This window comes from Neomonachus schauinslandi, chromosome 5 (genome assembly GCF_002201575.2).
Source record: "Neomonachus schauinslandi chromosome 5, ASM220157v2, whole genome shotgun sequence".
Lineage (NCBI taxonomy): Eukaryota > Metazoa > Chordata > Mammalia > Carnivora > Phocidae > Neomonachus > Neomonachus schauinslandi.
The window spans coordinates 59,431,395-59,453,516 of NC_058407.1; the positions used below are offsets into that span (position 1 = coordinate 59,431,395).

The 22,122-nt window shown below is 55.1% G+C and overlaps 1 protein-coding gene across 1 annotated transcript; it reads left to right on the plus strand.

The window, feature by feature from the left end:
- Positions 1–587: 587 nt before the first annotated feature.
- Positions 588–21,636, plus strand: ITGA5 (integrin subunit alpha 5). Its single transcript, XM_021686794.2, has 30 exons — positions 588–852; positions 7,244–7,374; positions 8,739–8,851; positions 8,997–9,117; positions 9,322–9,383; positions 9,473–9,518; positions 9,782–9,907; positions 10,130–10,174; positions 10,318–10,361; positions 12,013–12,069; positions 12,259–12,311; positions 12,617–12,825; positions 13,109–13,300; positions 13,528–13,573; positions 13,754–13,855; positions 14,049–14,104; positions 14,239–14,393; positions 14,674–14,811; positions 14,948–15,015; positions 15,993–16,143; positions 16,228–16,320; positions 16,467–16,546; positions 16,656–16,736; positions 16,843–16,948; positions 17,155–17,307; positions 18,072–18,158; positions 18,238–18,351; positions 18,962–19,063; positions 19,658–19,780; positions 20,440–21,636. The coding sequence occupies exons 1-30, from the start codon at positions 626–628 to the stop codon at positions 20,521–20,523; spliced, it is 3,165 nt and encodes a 1,054-aa protein (XP_021542469.1). The 5' UTR covers positions 588–625; the 3' UTR covers positions 20,524–21,636.
- The last annotated feature ends 486 nt before the right edge of the window (positions 21,637–22,122 follow it).

Consider the following 22,122-nt stretch of genomic DNA (forward strand, 5'->3'; position numbering starts at 1 on the left):
ATCAGGCTGCCTGGGAGCGCTCTGTACCTCAACTCCTGAATCCCAAATCCAGCTGGCCGGAACCCAGGCACCCAGTGGCCCCGGAAGGCAAGGGGGAATCCCAGTTGGCTAGATGCCAGAGGTGTCTCCTATCTCTTTAGACCCCAAAATCTCCTTCCCGAAGGAATGAGGGAGACCCCCCACACACATATACAGGCTCCCTTCTCCCTCCAGAGGTGATTCCTTTCCTCATTAGGAAATTCTCCGCTCCCTTTTTCCGACTCCTTTTCCGAGCGTTTACGTTGTACATCTGGAAAGGAGGGGGAGGAAGGAGGGGAAAGCAGAGAGGAGGGGGAAGAGCCCAAACCCGCTCCGTCTGACCCAGTCCAGACAACCGGCCTCCAGCTGGGGCTAGGGAGAGGGGAGTGGAGAGGTGCGGGGGCCCCCCCACGCCCCTTCGGGGTGGGGGGCGCGGGCTCAGCGTTCCAAGGACCCAGGAATGCCCCCCCGCCCGCCCCCCCGGCAGGCGGGGCGAGGGCTCAGCCGGGAGTTTGGCAAACTCCTCCCCGCGTTGAGTCATTCGCCTCTGGGAGGTTTAGGAAGCGGCTCCGGGTCGGTGGCCCCAGGACAGGGAAGAGCGGGCGCTATGGGGAGCCGGGCACCAGGGTTCCCTCTCCACGCCGTGCAGCTGCGCTGGGGCCCCCGGCGCCGACCCCCGCTGCTGCTGCTGCTGCTGCCGCCGCTGCTGCTGCTGCCGCCGCCACCCAGGGTCGGGGGCTTCAACTTAGACGCCGAGGCCCCAGCTGTGCTCTCTGGGCCCCCGGGCTCCTTCTTCGGCTTCTCGGTGGAGTTTTACCGGCCGGGATCAGACGGGTGAGTGAGGAGAGTTGGCGGCGGGATGGGGGGTGGGGGCTGGAGACGGGGGGCGCGGCTGGAGTATGGAGGGGACCAAGGCTTGAGTTTGGGAGGCGGAGTTTGGAAGGACTAGGGCTGGAGTTGGGGGCCCGCGCTAGAGTTGGGGGCCCGCGCGGGAGTAGGGAGGGGACAGTGGCCGGCGCGGAGTGGGCGCCTGGAGTTTGAGATCAGTGGGGAGACGTGTGGGGTGGGGAGAGGACAAGAAGCTGGAAGCTGGAGAGGTCTGGGCAAGGGTCTCGGGGCCAAGGGAAAGGAGGACGCGCGAACCGAGAGCAGCGGGTCTCTGGCTGAGATCTGTGAGCTGCGGGGACCCGAGGCGGATGCTGGCGAGAGGGGGCGCGGAGGCCGGGAAGGGCTTTTTGGAGCCCTGGGGGACCTCGGGACCCCTGAGGGCCATTGTGCGGAGGGAAGACGGGTCGAAGCAGAATGAGCTGTGTGTAGCAAGAGGGAAGTCGGACTCTGAGGGGGTCCGGAGGTTAAAGGGGGACCAGCTTCATCCTCCCCTCCCCCGCCTCCGCTCAGACTGGGAAAGACCCGGGAGGGGGATGGCGGCTCCCTCCCCTTTCTCCTCGGGCTCCTACTCCGCCCTCCACCCCCAATCTCCGTTCGGACGAGGGGACCCGAGAAGTTGGGGAGAGTCCCGGGACACGGGCCCTGGGGGCGCCGGCGCTGGGGCGGGCTTGGCCAAGGGCGGGTGCTCGGATGTGTCGGGAGGGGTGTGTGTGTGCGCGCGTGAAGGGGGGTGGGCGGTTTCCCTCTTCCTCTAGCTCTTGGGAGGAAGAGAAATGCCGATTTCCTGTAGCTTGTAGGCTGGAGCTGAACTGAGACCGGACTCCAGGGCTGGGGTCGGAAGCTGGGGAGACGCGGGCTCGCTGGGCCCAAGAGCGTCATAACATAGGACATCAAGGACCGGGGAAGTCTCAAAGGAGGGTCCTTATTCCCAGCTCAGCAGGGTGACAAGCAGACCCGACCCTGAGTGCCTGGATAGGGGGGGAGCCCACAGACTTGGGGAAACCGGAGTTAGAGCTGAGGCAACATTGGAACAAGGGTATTTGTTTAAATGTGGGGGGTTGGGAAGCAAGAGAAGGAGGTAGCTGCTCCTGGGCCAAGCCAGGGACTCCCAGCTGCCAGATTCCTGATCCTCCACAATAACTGGGAAATCCTCCTTCTCCTTGTCTCTGGGCTCTGAGCTTCCCACTGGTGCCCACCACCACCACCCCAACCCCTAGTGTCTCGGGGTTTGATAGGACCTCTGTCAGAGGTGAGCTGTTTTTATACATGATACAGTTAACTTAGCTCTACTCATTTTCTTTAGTTTTTGGAGAAAAGGGGTTAATCTAGCTAATTCAATGGGGGGGGGGGGCAGCAAATTTCTCCTTTGTCTGAAATGGGAAAAAAGAAAGATGGTTAGGCCCCAGCTGTTGGTTCTGCGCTATTCAAGGTCCCCACCCAACCCCCACCCCACCCCCCTGGCCTCCTGCCCAAACCCCATTGCATCACCCTGGCCTGGAGCCTCTGCCAGGCCTGGCCTCCCCCAGGCCCCCTCAAACTGCTTACCACAACCCTAATGGAGTAGAGAAGAGGGAGGCAGGGAGGGGATGGGATGGGATCTTGCCCCATATCAGGGTAAATCCAGTGGTCTGGCTCTTAACCTTCCTCACAGCCCACCCCCACCCCCACCTAGCCAAAGTGTCATCTCCCTTTTAAAAGACTCCTTTAAAACATCTGGATTTTCACACACTCCCATTCCCTAGGTGTCTGGCCCCTGGGCTGATCCTATAGTCCCTAAAGCAGTCTTCTCAACCAGGACCCAGCCTTCTCATCCCTCCTCCTCCCCCTCTGCTCATCTCTCCTCCCAAGAGAACCCAGGTGTCCAGCTTGCACTCCTCCCCTCTCATTTTCTCTTACAATACACCCTTAGAGTAGGACTCTGAACAATCCACCTCGCCAGTGACCTCCCTCCCACCACAGCTGGGCCTTCAACCCCCTCCTGCCCACAGGGGACAAAAGTAGCTCCCAACCTGGGGCCATCTGTGGAGAGGGCAGGCCTCAGTGTTCTTGTTGTCCCTGAAACATCTCTCACAGGGGCACTGAGACAGCATCAAAGGGCAGGGTGAGGCCGAGAGGGGTTACATGGTAAGAAAGGGCCACGCTTTGAGTCAGACAGCACTGGGGGTGCATCCTGGCCCCACCACTTTGTTCTTTGTGTGACCTGGGGCGAGTTACTTTTGCTCCGTGTTTCATGGTGTTTCATGAAAATCAGACCCCTAATGGATGAGGCTGTTCTGAGGACTGAGTGAGACAATAGATACAAAAAGCACCTGGTCCATAGAGGGTGATCAGTACATGGGAGGCATGATTTTTCCAGGGTAGCTGTTTTCTATTTCTGGTTTCCTCCTCCCTGGATATCACCTGGTGCTTTTTTTTTTTTTTTTAAGATTTTATTTATTTATTTGACAGAGAGAGACACAGCGAGAGAGGGAACACAAGCAGGGAGAGTGGGAGAGGGAGAAGCAGGCTTCCCGCCGAGCAGGGAGCCCGATGCGGGGCTCGATCCCAGGACCCTGGGATCATGACCTGAGCCGAAGGCAGACGCTTAACGACTGAGCCACCCAGGCGCCCCTCACCTGGTTCTTTGTCTAACTTATTCCCCATTTCTTACTTGCTTTTAGTATTTGTTTAGAGTAGTGATAGTAATAATGGTCCTTCACATTCCTTAGCGCTGTCCTATCAATTTTTCCATTGGATTGTTAACGAAAACCCTTGCGTTGGGTATATAGGAAACACTATCGTGTCGTTTTATATATACATATAAACGGAAACTTCAGGAATCATAGAAATTGGCTTAGGAACCATTCAAGAGCAACCCCGTCATTTTATGGGGAGAGAATCCAGAGCTTGGAGAGAAGTGATTTGGCCCAGGTCACAAGCTGGAAAGGCATCCAGACTTCTTAGCCCGGCTCCTCCTTCCCTTCTGGTACCGGCACTGCCCCAAGTGGAGCCGACTCTTCCCCACCAGCCAGCCGGGCATTTCTCTTGGGAATACACTGGGGGATCTAGAATGTCCTCTTCTGACCTGGCCAGGGCAGCTGTAGGACCTGCAGGAGCTGGGCCCTGGTCCACTTGCTACTCCCCACCCCCGACCTTGCCAGGCCAACAGAGTCAAACAGTAACCATGTATTGAACAGGAACTTGGTTAATCAGAAGCCTGGCTGGGGAGATAGTAGAGGGGAGAGAAGGGGATATGTTGGCAGCAGGGTAGACCAGAACACTGGCCTAGGAAAGAGGGTTCTTAGCTTCTGGTCCTTATGTCGGGAAGGATTCTGAGTGACCTTGGACATGTTACTTAACCTCTCTGGGACTTAGTTTTCCCATCTGTAAAATGAGAACATGGGACTAGGTCAGCAATTTTTTAAGTAAAGCTTTTTCTTTATTTCCTTTATTTTTGTTTAAATTCAAACGATGGCTTACCAGGGCATTCTATATAAAACCGGGAAAAGAAGTTGCTCTAAAAGAAGATGGGGAGAACTGTCAGGACCAAACGGGCCTCCCCAAACGTCCGTGTGGCTGGCCTGAGGCACCTACGGGACAGTCGTCAAACTAGTGGCGCCTCGAAGCTGTGGTAGCCTGTGTCTCCACGAGCCAACTCTAGAATTTCGGGGAGCTGAGGCTTCAAAAGTAATTATGGCAATTATTTCTTCCCGTGAACTCCACATTTTAGAAGAGTTTATCTGCCAAACTGCATTTAGTAAGGCATAATTAATTCCTTTTTCCTGTTTCTTATCAACTAGAAGTTAGAACAAGAAGACAGCTATAGCTGCCAATCAGAGCTTCTGACCAATAGGTGATAACCAGCTTCCCCAAATGTTGATATCATTTTAGCCAAAAGCAAATACACTTGAGGTTTTAATTAGCCCAGCCACCTTATCAGGTGAATGCATGATTTCCATTAGGCTTTCTGAAATACTGAAAATAGCCCAAGGTCCCTCCATTGTTACCTTCCTGGACCCCTAAGAGGGCCCAACTGCTGCAGGATTTAGGAAGCAAGAACTAGGAGTGGGGGAACAAGGATAAACTATGTGATGGGGCTACCCTGACACCAGGCACTTTGCTTGGCACATGGGGGAGGGCGCTATTTATTGGGATGCAAGGGCCACTGCAACTGCAGGTATCAGTCACGGGGTGGGGGTCTGGGTCTGGGTCCCTTGCCTGCTTGCCAGATCTCCTGATCTCTCGCACAGCCACAACGTATATGCCCCCCAGCCCATGAGTCTGTGGGCTTCACAGGCTTTGTAAGGCCTCACTCACCTTCCAACCCTGCCAAACTCCAAGCTTCTTCTCCAAGCCATCCTAAGAGCCCTCGGGCTCAGTTCGTCATCCAGAGCAGGGGGTGTTGGAAAACTGGGAGTGGGAGCAGGGTCTCTTGGCTGCCGCCTTGTGCTCTCCTGGAAATGGAATATCAGAGCTCCAGGAGACTTTCAGGTAAACTGTTCAACCTCTTCACCTAGAGAGAGAGGGAAAGGGTATATCGCCCAAGTCCACACTGAGCTAGAGCCTGACCCGGAGCTCCTGACTCCTAGTCCAGTGCTCTTTTCACTGCCTCCTGTTCCACAGCTATTGTCTGGAGCTGCGCCTGCTAAGGGATGCTTTCACCCCTCTCTCCTCACCCAGTCCTGGGACAGTGCAACCTCTGCCCCCCACCAGCCTCACCTACTGGGCCTGGCAACTGACTGTCACTGTGCCTTCCAAGTAGCCAGCTCCCACCCCCCAACTGGATGTAATGCCTGAGTGAGAGGGGTGGGGCCCGGCCAGCGGGTGGGAGACAAACGGAGAAGTGAGAGGTTGGAAACAGACAGGAAGCCACAGGCAGTAAACATTTCCTGTCCCCAGGGTAACCAGGGCTCACACCCCACCCCCCTTCACTCCAGGAACTCTCCCTCCCTGGCCCCCTCCTATTCCTCTGGACCCTGCCTTCTCCCTCCTCTGTTCTCATCCTCCGGCCCTCCCTGCCCACTCCACACTCCCCACTTCAGTCCCGTGACCCTGCCACCTTATTCCCCCCATCTCCTGTTCCTCTTGAACCCCACCCCTCTCACCCCTGCCCCACCTGGTCCTCTTGGAAGACACCCCTAGCTTTTGGGACCTCTACCATACTTACCCACTTGGGCTCTTTCCTGGTAAGGAAGGCTAGGGAACATACCCAAATATCAGGGAAGAGATGGTACAGGGAATGTTGAAAGCTAAAAGAGGCCAGAAACCAGTAGAGATGGAAGAGCCCAAGATCTGAGATGGAGAGAGAGACAGAGGACTCAAAAAACCGAAACGAAGAAGGCAAGTAGTCACAGGGGCAAAGAGACAGAGAGATTGAGAAGCAGTGCCAGAGCAGATATGGGAGAAGAATAGAGGCCAGGCTGGCAGGGACACTGGCCCAGGGGCTGGGTCCAGTTGCCCCAGGCTGCCAGATGCAGTCCTTGTGGGAGACTCTGGAGGAGAAAACCAACAGGGCTGATGGCTACACAGAGGCCTTGGAGCCAAGGGACCTCAAAGACTGTGGTAGAGGCAGAGCCAAAGGCAGGAAAGATTGCCCGGGACCTTCATCATGACCACCCCGTTACATAGGACCCCCAGCAAAGGCAACTTTCTCCTCATTGTCTCAAAGCAACATGTTCAGAATCAAGACCCAGTAGAGCAAGATCTGAATTCAGACTCCTAGGGATGGCGTGTGGGGAAGGGGTTGGGGGCTGAGCAGAAACCTAGCCAAGACGGGGAGGTCTACCCCAGAGCCCAGGGGCGGGCAGGCCCAGGCCCAGGGGAGGGCAGGCCCAGGCCCAGGGGAATCCGTCTTCGCCATCCTCCAAGCTCCTCTCTCCACTTCTACTGACTGATTTCCAAGACTCACATTTTCCTCCTACACGCCCCAAGGCTGGGCGGCCGGGTGCCTGGGTCCTGGCCCAGAGAAGGGCTTTGGCTTGGGACAAGAGGGTAGAGGCTAGGTGAGAGGACCCTGGAGCTCCAGGGGCTGTGTGTCCAATCCCGGCAATCCACAGGGGAGACGGAGAAGCTGGGGTCCAGGCCCTCTGGCTCCTGTTCCCTTCCCAGAACGGACCCTGGTTCCGCCTCTCTAGAAACAGGGGAAGGTGGTGGAGGGGGGTGGTTGTGTTAGTGACAGCGGCACATGGGGACCACCTGACTCCAGCCTGTGCCTCTGGCATCTGTGGCATCTTCTGGGATCTAAATACAGCCCGGGGGCATCTACCCCACCCCCCGCCAGCCCCTGGCCCAGAAGCCCGGGGGAGACTGGAGGAGAGCCAGCAGTCCTTCCGAACCACCTCTCCTTTCCCCTCCACAGGGTCAGCGTGCTGGTGGGAGCGCCCAAGGCTAACACGAGCCAGCCGGGAGTGCTGCAGGGTGGTGCCGTCTACCTCTGTCCCTGGGGCGCCAGCCCGGTACGCTGCACACCCATTGAATTTGACAGTAAAGGTAACCCCCTCGGGTAGGCGGGGCAGCTCAGAAAGGGCCCGGGGGTGGTGCGGCGGCGTGGGGGCGGGCCGAGCGGCGCCCGGAGCGAGGGGTGGAGCCGGCTCGGGTTCCGTGGCCACGTGCCGTGCCGGCGCTCCGGGCTCCGGCGCTCCGGGCTCCAGCGCCGCGCGGTAGCGGCGCAGCGGCTCCCCGTGGCACTCACACCGCGTTCCCAGTGCAGCCCAGCCCAGGGAGGGCGGGCGTGATTCAGAAACATGTGGCTCTCATTTCCCCTGAATCACCCACGACTCTGGGAGGCCGGGGCAGTAACGCAGACAAAGACGGCGAGAGTCACACAGACTTCTCAGTGCGTCCCGCTAAGCACTGACTACGTGACGGACAGTGCACGGCAGGCACTGTGCTGGTGCTGCGGGGACTGCGGCGCGATGAAACCACTGCCCGCAAGGAGCTCCAGGTCTGGAGTAGATGCAGAGGTGGATGGCAGCGAGGCACAGGGAGACGGACGGACAGATAGACAGAAGTAACGGCTGACACATTCAGAGCACTTGCTCACGTTTGTGAGCACTTTGCATACTTTAACTTGCTTAATCTTTTCAACCCCAGGGTGAGGTATTATCCCCATTTCATAGATGAGGAAACGGAGGTCAAGTAACTTGTCCGAGGTCATGCAGCTAGTAGTATATGGTAGATAAGGGACATGAACTTGAACAGTCTGGCTCCAGAGATAAAGACTGGGTTGAGGGGACAAAAAGAGGAGAGATAAAAAGATGGAGACAATGGCAGGGGCAGGGAGAAGATCATGAAACAGACTGCCTTTTTTTTTTTTTTTAACCTGAAAGATGAGAATCAAAGGAAAGAAAAAAACCGTCCCACAGAGGGCAGAGATAAGACTTGGGGAGACAGACAAATGAAGGGAGAGAGAGAGAGAGAGAGAGACATAAGGGGACAGAAACCCAGATAAAAAAGGGGATGGAACAAGGTGCTGTTAAAGACACAGACCCAGGTACAGAGAAGTGGAGCCAGAGGACTACCCTCGAGGGAAATAGCCTTTCTTCCCCACCACCCTCCTGCCTCCCCCTTACCGCAGGCACCCCTGTCCCAGCTGGGTGAGGAGGCACGGGGATGAGGGGAAGGCAGCTCTAGAAAGCCTAGGTTCTGTGCGTGTGTGTGCGCGTGCGCGCGCGCATACATGTGTCTGGGGAAGGGGTGAGTCAGGCTGCACAAAGGAGACTCTAAAGACCCTTACCCACTCTTCCCAGTGAGTCATGGGGCTCGAGGTTTGCAAGCGCCCAGGCCGAGGGCGAGGGCCACTCGAGGGCTCAGCCGTCACAGCCCAGCATGACTGCCTCTCTCACTTCTCCAAGGCTCTCGGATCCTGGAGTCCTTAGCGTCCAGCCCAGAGGGACAGGAGCCTGTGGAGTACAAGTCCTTGCAATGGTTCGGAGCAACAGTTCGAGCCCACGGCTCCTCCATCTTGGTGAGGGCCCGGCAGGCTCAGTGGTGTGGCGACTAGGGGATGGGCAGTGGTTGAATACAGTGCAGCACAGGCCCTCTCCCACAGAGGGAGAGAGGACAGGCCCCGTCGGACTGACCTGAAGCCCCCTCCTCCCGGGCCCTGCCAGGCCTGTGCTCCTCTATACAGCTGGCGCACAGAGAAGGAGCCGCTGAGCGACCCCGTGGGCACCTGCTACCTCTCCACAGGCAATTTCACCCGAATTCTGGAGTATGCACCTTGCCGCTCAGGTAGGGCAAGAGGGGGCATGCGCCCCACGTCTGCCTTCGCTCTGTGAGTCCCCACCCCACCCCAGTTAGCCTTTCTGATCACTGTCAGGTCCAGGGAGGTCCTTTCTCTGATGCCCCCTCCCCCCTCCCTCCCCAAGCTCGCTCTCCTTTCCTGCGAGACCCATCTGTGCTGGGCTCCTTCCCACCACCTTCTCCCCCTCACAGATTTCAGCTGGGCAGCAGGACAGGGTTACTGCCAAGGGGGCTTCAGTGCTGAGTTCACCAAGGTGAGAGGGTGGTCTGGGAGGGAAGTGGCTGTGGGTGGCGTCACACGGGAGTCGGGACCAGATGTGGACTCCTCCCCTTCCCCCTGTAGACTGGGCGTGTGGTCCTGGGTGGACCAGGGAGCTATTTCTGGCAAGGTAAGTCCTTCCTCTGCTGTCTCTTTGTCCCCTGGCACACAGCCCCTCGTCCCTCTTCCCGCCTGAGATCACCATCCTTCCCTCTTCTGTCCCCATCCCGATTCTCCTCTCCCTTCCTTCGATGTATATATCCTTTTCCTCCACCCTCCACAAGCTTCTCTTCCCTGAACCAGACTTCTGCAATGCCACCCCGTCGGCTCCCAGTGCCCCCCCTCCCTGCCACCTCCTCCTCCGTCCATCCAACTCCTCGTCCCCTTCCCCAGGCCAGATCCTGTCTGCCACCCAGGAACAGATTGCAGAATCCTATTACCCTGAGTACCTGATCAACCTGGTGCAGGGGCAGCTGCAGACCCGCCAGGCCAGTTCCATTTACGATGACAGCTACCTGGGTGAGTGAGCGATGGGGAGGGGTCTACAGGGAGAGAACCTCAGGTACTCTTGCCCCAACTCCCCCCACTTCTCTTCTCCCACTCAGGCATCCCCAGTCCCTCTGCCATACTTGTGTGCAGGCTGCATATGAAGGCCCAGTAGGGGTGGGGAAGAAACTGGAGGATGGGCCACAGCAGAGGGGTCCCCACAGGAATACTAATATCCACTCACCCTGTCCCCAGGATACTCTGTGGCTGTGGGTGAATTCAGTGGTGACGACACAGAAGGTGAGTGTGTCCCCCAGGCTGGGGCCAAGGGAGAGGGATGGATGGAGGAGACCCAGGACCTGGGGCCACAGGAACCGAGACCCCATTCTGGTCTGATGCCCCTTTCCCCACGCTTAACCCACAACTTTCTCTTCTCTTTGCAGACTTTATTGCTGGCGTGCCCAAAGGGAACCTCACCTATGGTTATGTAAGACGAAGCTTGACCCTCCCTCCCTCCCTTCCCTTCTCTTCCCTTCCCCTGGCTAATCACAAAGAACCATGCACGGCAGTTTGTGAGGGTTCAAAAAGTGGATCAGAACACAGGCTTGGGAGGCAGACCTGGGTTCAAGTACTGGCGCTTACTCTGGATGAATCATTCTGTTATTTATTCATACCCTACTTCATTCCATAAAATCCTTAAACCTACTTAGCCTCTCTGAGCCTCATTCTTCTCTGTATAATGGGATAATAGTTCTGACCTCACAAGGCTCTTGTAAGGATGAAATGAAATAATGCCGGTGAAAGTACTTAGTGAACTCTTAGGCAGTGTACAACTGGTAGCTATTATTATTAGACCCTGACAAGTGCTTTAAAAAGGACATAGATAAGAATGCCACAAGAGTTCATTCAATTGACAGCGTTTATTAAGGCAAGGTAAGAGATGAGAAGATGAGTAAGACACTGTACCCCATCTCATAAGGTGCTTCTAATCGAAGATGTAAGATAAGACACAGGTACAGTTATAATCTCAGGTGCGGCAACTTCCTGTTGCAGTAGGCTCTGCCCATTCATGATCCCACGGTCTTGGGATCGAGCCCCGCATCGGGTTCCCTGCTCGGCGCGGAGCCTGCTTCTCCCTCTCCCTCTGCTGCTCCCCCAGCTTGTGCTCTCTCTCTCGCAAATAAATAAATTCCTAAAAAAAAAAAAAAAGGATATAGCAGATTAGTGGAGGAACGAACGGATCAGAGAAGGTTCTATGAAGGATCCTTGGAGACGAGGCAAGAGGGCATCTGGGACAGGAGCATGAAAAGCATGGAAGAAGAGGAAAGTCAGGCCATTGTAGCAGACTCGTGGGCTGATTGAGGATGAGGAGAATAAGGAAAGGTTGAAGAAAAACAGGTTGGGGCCAGATTCTCCAGAGCCTCAGAAGAGGCCAAGAAGTTGAGAATTGGGGCAATGGCTCCAGGGAATCCCTGTGGATTTCCAAGCCAGAAGTGTCCCTCCTGGATCCGCTCTGGGACCATCAGTCCATCTGCTGCAGTAGAGGCAGGGTGCCGAGAGGCGGCGGGGGGGGGGGGGGGGGGGCAGCCAGGGGTCCCTCCCGCAGTCCTGGGAGAGGACTCACACCAGAGTAATAGCGAGAGTGAGGAAGAGGGCAAGGAGTCAAGGGCCAGTGGCTCAGGGCAGACAGAGGGGAGCCAGGAGTGTTGGTGGTTTGGGAGGGCTGGGGGATGAGGAATGACTGAGGTCTCAGCGTGCATTCATCATTCAACTAATGATTATTGTCTGCTGCACTACAGAAGCACTGCTTCAGGCTCTGGGGCGAGAGCAAACAAAACCCAAACTCCTGCCCGCACTGATCTTACATTCTAGTGGGTAGAGATGAACAATGGACAGATAAATATAAAATCCGTCAGTAGTTGATCAGTGATACGGAGAAAACTAGTGACGTTGCCATGTAATGGAGCCACCTGGCATAGAGATGGGAACACGAAAGCAAAGTCGGGAGGGAATCAGGAGACAAGTGGTCTGTGTCTCTAACAAATGCCTCCCCCCGGGGAATCCCATACCCATTTGTCCTCCACCCATGGGATGGTCTGGGAGTCCACCACCAATGGGTGTTACCTCGTCATCCCCAGGTCACCATCCTTAATGGCTCAGACATCCGATCCCTCTACAACTTCTCAGGGGAACAGGTGAGGACACCCCCCACACACGACCCAGCTTGGCCCTCTGCCAGCCGAGTCCCAGCCCTAACCCAGTAAGCTCAGCCCAACTTCTCAGGCTCCCTGGAGTCTCTGACCTCCCCCAACAGTCCGTGTTGATCCCGTTGAGTGACCCCCCTAGTTCTGACCCAATGCTGACTTTGTCGACCCCCACCTCAGATGGCCTCCTACTTCGGCTATGCAGTGGCTGCCACAGACATCAACGGGGACGGGTGAGTAGTGGGAAAGAGGCACAACGCGATGCCCTTCCCAGATACAGGACTGAAGAGTGGGAGTGGGACCGATAAATACAAGGAAGGTTTTTCTCCAAGCTTTTTCTCTGGATTCTCCCCCAGTGCCTGCCTTCCCCTTGCTCAGAAGCAAGGAGAGAGCTGAGAGCTAAAGACCTCGAGTCTTCTCGGTTGGGTGGGAGGGAGCCTGGGATCCAGGATGCCTGGGATTTCCTGGCAGTGGGACTGGGGAGGGGAGGTGGCAAGGCAGGGTATCAGGACACCTAGGTTTTCCCCCCTCCCCTCAGGCTGGATGACTTGCTGGTGGGGGCACCTCTGCTTATGGAGCGGACCGCTGATGGGCGGCCTCAGGAGGTGGGCAGGGTCTATGTCTACCTGCAGCACCCAACTGGCATGGAGCCCACACCGGCCCTGACGCTCACCGGCCATGATGAGTTTGGCCGATTTGGCAGCTCCTTGACCCCCCTGGGGGACTTGGACCAGGATGGCTACAATGGTAAGTGCCATGGGCCCCAGGAGCTGAGGAGGACTCTGGGGCCTGAGTCAGAAGGAATTTGGGGAGACGGTGGCTGTCAGCGAAGATACCCAGACCCCCAGTGACTCCCCAAGGAGGTTGTGTAAACTTTAATCCTGATGTTTAGGTCTTGGGACTTGAAGAGATTAGAAAACTGGGAATGACAGATGGGAAAGAGAGGATCCTGGGTTCTGGGATCTGGTGGTAGAGATTCAGACTCCTGCATTCCCGGCCCTCTGACTGGTGTGGGTTGTGTGTCTTGCAGATGTAGCCATTGGAGCTCCCTTTGGTGGAGAGACCCAGCAGGGAGTAGTGTTTATATTCCCTGGGGGTCCACGGGGGCTGGGCTCTAAGCCGTCCCAGGTTCTGCTGCCCCTGTGGGCAGCTGGCCACACGCCGGACTTCTTTGGCTCTGCGCTTCGAGGAGGCCGAGACCTGGATGGCAACGGATACCCTGGTGAGTAGTGGCTGAGGCCCCTTTCACCTTAGAATTCTCCAGGTCACAGACCCCTCCCCCCTCCTCTGCACTTTCCGGAGCTCCTGGGTACAGTTCTAGAATAGTGCCACCAGATGGCGCTGTTCCCTCACTTTTGCCTCCTTTGCGCAATGACCTAGAAGAGGTTTAGGAAGGAATGATCTTGATTTGGGGCTTGCTGTAAGGGGTAGTTTCTTGACTTCTTGCAGATCTGATTGTGGGGTCCTTCGGTGTGGACAAGGCTGTGGTGTACAGGTATGAATTCAAGGGGGGCAGCCTGGGAAAAGAAAAGTAGGAACTGGGGAATTTCTCAATAGGGCTGAGGTTGGGAAAGTGTACAAAGGACACTGGCTTCCTGGGGCTTGCACATCAGCTTCCTGTGCCCGGATTCCAGCAAAGTCTTAGTTCTGTTGACCCCATATCCACTCTTGGCAGGGGCCGCCCCATTGTCTCTACCAGTGCCTCCCTCACCATCTTCCCTGCCATGTTCAACCCAGAGGAGCGCAGCTGCAGCTTGGAGGGGAACCCTGTGGCTTGGTGAGCTGGGGCCCAGGAGATGACAGGGAAGGAGTCTGAAATACCTCAGTCTGTGCCTGGGAGTGGGCAGAGAAACCAGGTCTGTGGTAGGGGACAAATGCGGGTGTCCCAGTCCGGGTCTGTCTGGGAGATAGGTGGAGGATAGGATGCCTGTTCATTGGATACACCAGCTTTCCTCTTGGTCTTCCTCCAGCATCAACCTTAGCTTCTGCCTCAATGCTTCTGGAAAACACGTTCCTGACTCCATTGGTGAGGGAGACTGCCTGAATCTCGTAGGCCTTGGGATAGAGGATGGAGGGGCCGGGGACTTTGGCACCTCCCTTCTCTCTGAATAGGTTAGGAGGGAGAGACAGATTCTCCTGAACATATGTTCCTGGCTGCAGGCTTCACAGTGGAGCTCCAGTTGGACTGGCAGAAGCAGAAGGGGGGCGTACGGCGGGCGCTGTTCCTGGCCTCCAGACAGGCGACCCTGACCCAGACCCTGCTCATCCAGAATGGGGCTCGGGAGGACTGCAGAGAGATGAAGATCTACCTCAGGGTATGGCCCCAAGGGCGGAGAACAGACTGGCCTAGGGAGGGTGTCACATAGAACTGGGGCCCGTCTTGAAAGAAAAGAGATTGGGAGATCCCAGAGAGAGGCTTGGGACTTTGTGGGCTGAGGAAAGGGGCCCTTCTGTCTGAGGAACTGGGAACCAGGCTGTTGGGGCCTCGGAAGTAAAGAGAATGGTCAAATTTGGGCACCTGGATTCTTGAGGGCCCTGAGTGGACGAAGAGAGATGTGTCCCCTGACACAGAGAACTCTCTCCCCCACCCCCCAGAATGAGTCAGAGTTCCGAGACAAGCTCTCCCCGATTCATATTGCCCTCAACTTCTCCCTGGACCCTCAATCCCCTGTGGACAGCCATGGCCTCCGGCCAGTCTTACATTACCAGAGCAAGAGCCGCATAGAGGACAAGGTGAGGAGATGGGAGGGTGGGAGATGAGACCCGGGAGAAGAGAACCCTGGGCACCCAGGGCAGGGCCCTGGAGGGGGGACCCTTCAGCCCAGGAGGAGGTCTAAACTCCCCCTCTCAAAGCTATCTTGCTCCCCAGGCTCAGATCTTGCTGGACTGTGGAGAAGACAACATCTGTGTGCCGGATCTACAGCTGGAAGTGTTTGGGTAAGTGTAGGCCAACGTCAAGCTGGGGGATTCCAGATGCTAAGATCTCATAGCAGGACATGTGGAGGTTGGAAGCACCTGGCACCTGAAAAGATAGACTAGGGACATACTAGCAAGCTGTGTGACCTTAGGAAGTTATTCAGCTTCTCTGAGCTTCAGCTTCATCTGTAGAGTAGGAATGATAGCATCAATTTCTCAGCCTTTTTGGAAGGACTAAGTGAAATAATCTACATAAAGCATCTGGCTAGGGGGGCGCCTGGGTGGCTCAGTTCATGATCCTAGGGTCCTAGAATCAAGTCCCACCTCGGGCTCCTTGCTCAGCGAGGAGCCTGCTTCTCCCTCTGCCTGCTGCACCCTCTGCTTGTGCTCTTTCTCTCTCTCTCTAACAAATAAATTAAAATCTTAAAAAAATAAAAATAAAAAATAAAATAAAAATTTGGGGCGCCTGGATGGCTCAGTTGGTTAAGCATCTGCCTTTGGCTCAGGTCATGATCCCAGGGTCCTAGAATCAAGTCCCACATCGGGCTCCTTCCTCAGCAGGGAGTCTGCTTCTCCCTCTGCCTGCCACTCCCCCTGGTTTTGCTCTCTCTCTCTCTCTGACAAATAAATAAAATATTAAAAAAAATAAATCGGGGCGCCTGGGTGGCTCAGCCATTAAGCGTCTGCCTTTGGCTCAGGTCATGATCCCAGAGTCCTGGGATCGAGCCCCGCATCAGGCTCCCCGCTCCCACGCTCCGCCGGAAGCCTGCTTCTCCCTCTCCTACTCCCCCTGCTGTCTTCCCTCTCTCGCTGTCTCTCTGTCAAATAAATGAAATCTTTAAAAAATAAAATAAAATAAAATAAATCATCTGGCCTAGTTATCCATAGAGTTGGAACTCAGTAAATGGTACCTATTATTATTGTATTATTATTATGGCTCATTGTCCTGGTTTGGGGATTAATTTCCCAGTGTCCCTTACCCTGTGTTTCCCCTCCAGGGAGCAGAACCATGTGTACCTGGGCGACAAGAACTCCCTGAACCTAACTTTCCATGCCCAGAACGTGGGTGAGGGCGGTGCCTATGAGGCCGAGCTTCGGGTCACAGCCCCTGCAGAGGCTGAGTACTCCGGACTCGTCAGAAACCCAGGGGTGAGAGGGGACTCTCAGGCTTGGCTTGGGAGGGGACCCGCCAGAGGGGCACCAAAACCTTACCCATACCCACCCCACCTCCAGAACTTCTCCAGCCTGAGTTGTGACTACTCTGCTGTGAACCAGAGCCGCCTGCTGGTGTGTGACCTGGGCAACCCCATGAAGGCAGGAGCGAGTGTAAGTCTGGCACAGGAGAGAGGAGCCGAGAGGGCAGTGACCAGCCTGTCCAGAGCACAGCTGTGGAATAGGGAAGGGGGCTGGAATTGGGGTGAGGCAAATGCCCAGTCTAACAGGCTCCTTTGTCCTCCCTCCTTGCCCCACAGATCTGGGGTGGACTTCGGTTCACAGTCCCTCACCTCCGGGACACAAAGAAAACCATCCAGTTTGACTTCCAGATTCTCAGGTAGGGAGTTGGGGGCGGGGGGGAGGCTGGGTGGGGTGGAGCCTGGTGCAGGGGGGCATTCTCCCTGCCTGGGCTCCAGCACTGCCTCAGTCTCTCCTCCATCCTTCAGTAAGAATCTCAACAACTCACAAAGCGAAGTGGTTTCCTTCCGGCTCTCAGTGGAGGCTCACGCCCAGGTCTCCCTTAATGGGTAAATGCCCAGGCAAACTGGGGCCTTTTTTGGGAGGGGAGACACTTCTAGGAAAGGATGCATAGAGGATCCCTTCCACTGTCCTCTAAACCACCCTCCTCCTTAGTGTCTCCAAACCTGAGGCAGTGCTATTCCCAGTGAGCGACTGGCGTCCCCGAGACCAGCCTCAGGAGGAGGGAGACGTGGGCCCTGCTGTCCACCATGTCTATGAGGTGAGGAATGGTAGATGGGCTAGGTTCAGGGCAGGCTGCTGGGAGTGGAGGGGCTAGAGAGGATTTCATCTTCGCCTATTGATTTCCTCCTTCGCCTCTGAGATAGGAGACATGCAGCAGGGGATATTGGGCCATGGTGACCCATGGTCTCAGGAGGGCAGAAGCCCTCCCTCCTTCTCAGGATGGTTGTGTTCCCCTCTCCTCAGCTCATCAACCAGGGCCCCAGCTCCATTAGCCAGGGCATGCTGGAGCTCAGTTGTCCCCGGACTCTGGAAGGTCAGCAGCTTTTCTACATGACCAGGGTGACAGGACTTGGCAACTGCACCACCAGTCACCCCCCCAACCCACAGAACCTGGAGGTGAGAGGCCTGGAAACTGATATGGGAGGAGGGCCCACAGCTGGGGAGGTTAGGGAAGGTCACTGGAGGCCTGGAAGAGCCCGAAGGATGTGCCTGAAGCTAAGACTGGAGGAGGGGCAGAAGAACCACAGACACCTCTAGGCTGTGGAAGAAAAAAGACTCTTTTATACACTGCCTGAAATATCCTTCCCTTACTTCTTGCCCTGGCATACTTCTAGGGCCCATCTCTGTCCCACCTTCTCTGGGAAGCCATCTTCAGACCTGTTTCTCTGGGCCCTAATGCCTGGTTTAAAGTTTGTTTACTCACTGGCAACATTTAAGCAAATGAGTGTCCTACGTTGAACACTGTTATAGGCTCAGGAAATATCTCACTGAACCAAACTAACAAGGTCCCCACTCTCATGGAGCTTACATTTTAGTAGAGAATAATAGACAATTAAAATTGAAAGAGGAGGGGCGCCTGGGTAGCTCAAGTCAGTTAAGCGTCTGCCTTCAGTTTAGGTCATGATCCCGGGTCCTGGGATCTAGCCCCAGAGCCCCACATCGGGCTCCCTGCTCAGCGGGGACCCTGCTTCTCCCTCTCCCTCTGTGCCGCTCCCCCTGCTTGTGCTTTCTCTCTCTCTGTCAAATAAATAAATAAAATCTTTAGAAAAAAGAAAAAGAGAGAGGGAACAGGTTGGAGCTGCTCTGGAACCCAGTTGCTGGCTGACTTGGATGCTGTGATGAGGTGGGAGAGGCAGCTAATGGTCTCTTCCTTCTTCCAGTTGGATCCAGAGGGTTCCCAGCATCACCGGCTACAAAGACGGGAAGCTTCAGGCCGGAGTCCGGCCTCCTCAGGACCTCAGATCCTGGTAAGTCATACTGGGACTTGGGTTGTTAGAGCCTCCAGAAGGGCAGAACTCCGGGTTCAAGCCTCTTCTTTCTTCCCAGAAATGCCCCGAGGTGGAGTGTTTCAGGCTGCGTTGTGAGCTCGGGCCACTGCACCGGCAAGAAAGCCGAAGTCTGCAACTGCATTTCCGAGTCTGGGCCAAGACCTTCCTGCAAGTGAGGGAGCCTTACCTCCACCCTGACCCTTGACTTTTTTCAGTCCCGCCTGATCATACATACCCTCCCTTTCCCTACTGCCCCAGCCACCTTCTTTGGTGAATGGGACCCAGACACTCCAGCTCCCCTCCCTCACCCTTGTTTAGACCAGGCTGTGTGTCCTTTGTGCCACCTAGTGGCCACTCTGGGAGTGACAACTTCCCTCTCCAGGCCCATGCAGAAGAGGGAGAACTGGAGGGAGACCAGCATGCAGAGAATGATAAAAAAACAGATGGGAGACGAATCCATAGTGGAGAGGCAAGCAGATGTAGGAATAGTAAAGAGCAGTCATTTATTGAGCAAACGCTGTGGGCCAGGCAGTGTCCTGGGTGCTTGACCCACATTAATGACTCAAAAATTTTTTTTTACTGAACATGTAGCCATCTAGTTATACATTATTTAGTTATAAGTATTTAATTGCACATTTGTTATCTCATATAAGGAATACAGATATTCAGGAGAGAATGAGTCCAGAATAGGGAAAGATCACAACCTGAGCCAGATCGCGGGAAGCCCTCTGTCCTCTAGATCCCAAGAGGGGCTGCCCTGAGCACCTCTTCCCCACCCACAGCGGGAACACCAGCCATTTAGCCTGCAGTGTGACGCTGTTTATGAAGCCTTGAAGATGCCCTACCGAATCCTGCCCCAGCAGCTTCCCCGAAAGGAACTTCAGGTGAACCTGGGCCAGAGGTCTGGGCCAAGGAAGCTAAGGCTCAGAGTATTGGGCCTCGCACTAGGACTGGGACACGGGTGGGGGCTGGACTTGTTATTGTAAAAAATATGTATTGAGCATTCCTGTGTGCCAGGGCCTGTGCTGGGTCCTGGGGATATAACAATAAGCAAGATGAACAGTTTCTTCACTTTTGGAGTTCACAGGCTAGCGGGCAATGAGAACACAGTGTGACAAGTGCCAGGATATTTATAGGAACACATCAGAGGGACACTTAAACTCAGTCTTGCAGTGTCAGGAAAGGCTGCCTGGAAGAAGTGATGTTTCAGCTGAGACCTGAAGAATAAATAGGAACTAACAACGGGGCTAATCAGTCAGGAAAGGTATATTCTCTGGGGAGAGGAAATTAGCAGGTGTGAAGACTCAAAAGTATAAGATAATAATGCACATCTTGGGAATTTAAATTTTGAAGTTCAGAATTCTGTTAGCCCAACCTGGGAGGTGAGAGGTGGTCTAGGTCCGATAGCAAGTGGGAGCCAAGTGGTGGGTGGGGAGTACTAATGGCTTTTCAGTGACCTCTCCTGACTTGCTCCCTAGGTGGCCACGGCTGTGCAGTGGACCAAGGCAGAAGGCAGCCACGGCGTCCCACTGTGGATCATTATCCTAGCCATCCTCATTGGCCTCCTGCTCCTAGGGCTGCTCATCTATATCCTCTACAAGGTCAGCCACATCCTACCTGTGACTTGGCCACTCCCTCATCAGGTTCTGCCCTTAACCCAACATAGTCCCAAGCATCTATCTCCAGACCAGGTCTCCAGCCTCAGGCCCCCTCCTCTGCCCTGGCCACGTGCATGCCATCCTGACCCTGCCTGTAGGATCCTTCCCTTCATTCCACAGCCCCTAGCTTAGAAAGAGTCTCTTGACTCAAGCTGAGAAGTTTGCCTAGACTTGCAAAATCAGTGACACAAGTGGCAAATATGTGGCATTTGTGCCATTATCACTTCCCCCCAAAACTAATGGCAGCCATCACTAATTGGCCGTATCCTGGAAGTGGCCTCAGAATCCTTCTCAAGAGGCAGCCACTACTAAGCATTCAGACGTAGAACTTGAATTCAAACCTGTTTGCCATCCCTGGCCTAACTGGGGGCAATTTACAGCACTGATGAAAGAACCCCTTATACGAAAAGCACTCCCAGCTTTAGCCCTCCCGGCCCATTGGACCTATTGGAGAGGTAGTCTTAACAGCCAGGATTTAGGCCACTTTTGCAAAATGGGGAGATTGGAAGCACTAGAATCCTCTTCATTTCCTCTTGGGATAAGATATGGGGAGAAATGGAAGCCAGAATATCTAAACTCTCCCTCCTTACCCCCTCAATTAGCTTGGATTCTTCAAACGCTCCCTCCCATACGGCACCGCCATGGAAAAAGCTCAACTTAAGCCACCAGCCACCTCTGATGCCTGACTCCTCCATTCCAGACTCCCAATCCTCAAGGCCCAGTAACCCCACCCTCAGTCTACTGACAGGGAGGGGGCTGGGCACTTCCTGAAGGTGCTGAGGGCCAGGGAGAAGCTCCTCTCCCCAGCCTAGAGACATACTTGAAGGGCCAGAGCCGGGAGGTGAGGAGCTGGGGATCCCCTCCCCCCATGCACTGTGAAGGACCCTCGTTTACACATGCCCTCCTCATGGATAGGGGAACTCATATCCAGGGATAGAGGCCCCAGCCTCCCTGTAGCCTTTGCATTTTGGAGAAAGTTTCCTGAAAACAACTTGGAACCAGCCCTGGGAAATCCGATCCCAGTTCTCTGGGCCAGATGTGCCACCAGGACTTCCTGTCCAGCTCCAGCCTGCAAAGATCTATCCTCAGTCTTGCCAGAGATCCACAGGAAGCCCCCAGTAAGAACCTGGAACCCGGGGAGTGAGACCTGGAAGCTCTGGACAGCCCCCACCCTGGTGGGCCAACAAGGAACACTAACTGTGGATGGTGCCCCAGGCCCAGCTCAGGACAGATCCCAAACAAGGATCATGCTGGCTCAGAACCAGCTCCAAGGGGATTCAGAACTCTAATGGGGCCAGATCAAACCTGGGGCCTGGGGTTGATCTGGGACCCAGACTCAGACGTTGGTAACCTAACCAGGCAGATCCAGGACTACATTTGAGCCTGTTCCAGACCTGGGCCTGGAGGCCCAATCCACCTCTGACTAGGGAGAAGTCAGGAATTGCCCAGGACCCTGAAGGGGCCATGATGGTAACAGATCTGGAACCTCATCCTGGCCAGGAGCAGGCCCTCCCAGTCCCCAAGAAAAAGGGGAGCCCACTGTCCTGGGCCTGCAGGATTTGGGTTCTGCCCACTAGCTGCACTGACGCTGCCCCTTTCTCCCTGCCCAACCTCCCCTCACCTCAGCTCCGGACATCCGGGACTTATTTAAACTCTGTTGCAAGTGCAATAAACCCGGCCCGGTGCCCCCACTGACCAGAGCTGGAATTTGTGTCCTAACCTACTCTTTCCAAACCCATCCTGGAACCAGATGGCTTGATGCATAGGAAATGTCTGTTTTTCACAGCTTCTTTCCTTGGGAGTCAAGAGTATGACCCCCAGGAACTATGGAACTACTTTTTGGGTTTTAGATGAAAGAGATGATGGAAGGGGTGAAAGGAGGACTTGACTCCTTCCCATCACCCAGCCCCACCAGATCTGGTTCCCAGCACCTCCCAGAGAGAAGAAAAAGAATCCCTTCTCCTTGGGTTTAAGCATTAAGGGAAGAATGAAAAGCAGGAGGTCCAAGTTGAAGGTGGGGGAAGATGGTCCAGAAGACTCACCTGGCCTTCTCTAAATCAGAGTAATGAAATGGCTTGAGAGAAAAAGCCACAAAATGAAATCAGAAGAAAGCCAGTTAGGTTTTTGTTTTGTTTTTATTGCTCATTATACACTGGTAGGTAGAGAGGGTGTTAAATAGTTCACATACGTTATCATTTAATTTCTCTATCAATAATCCTGTGAAGTAGGTACAATTAACCCCATTGACACAAGGGAAGATTGAGGTCCAGAAAGGTTATATAACT

Excerpts from the sequence above, each read along its gene's own strand:
- ITGA5 (XM_021686794.2), top strand. The coding sequence starts at position 626 with ATGGGGAGCCGGGCACCAGGGTTCCCTCTCCACGCCGTGCAGCTGCGC. Across the intron at positions 14,812-14,947 it reads AGAGCCGCATAGAGGACAAG|GCTCAGATCTTGCTGGACTG; the intron begins GTGAGGAGATGG and ends CTTGCTCCCCAG. Across the intron at positions 16,737-16,842 it reads GCCCAGGTCTCCCTTAATGG|TGTCTCCAAACCTGAGGCAG; the intron begins GTAAATGCCCAG and ends CCTCCTCCTTAG.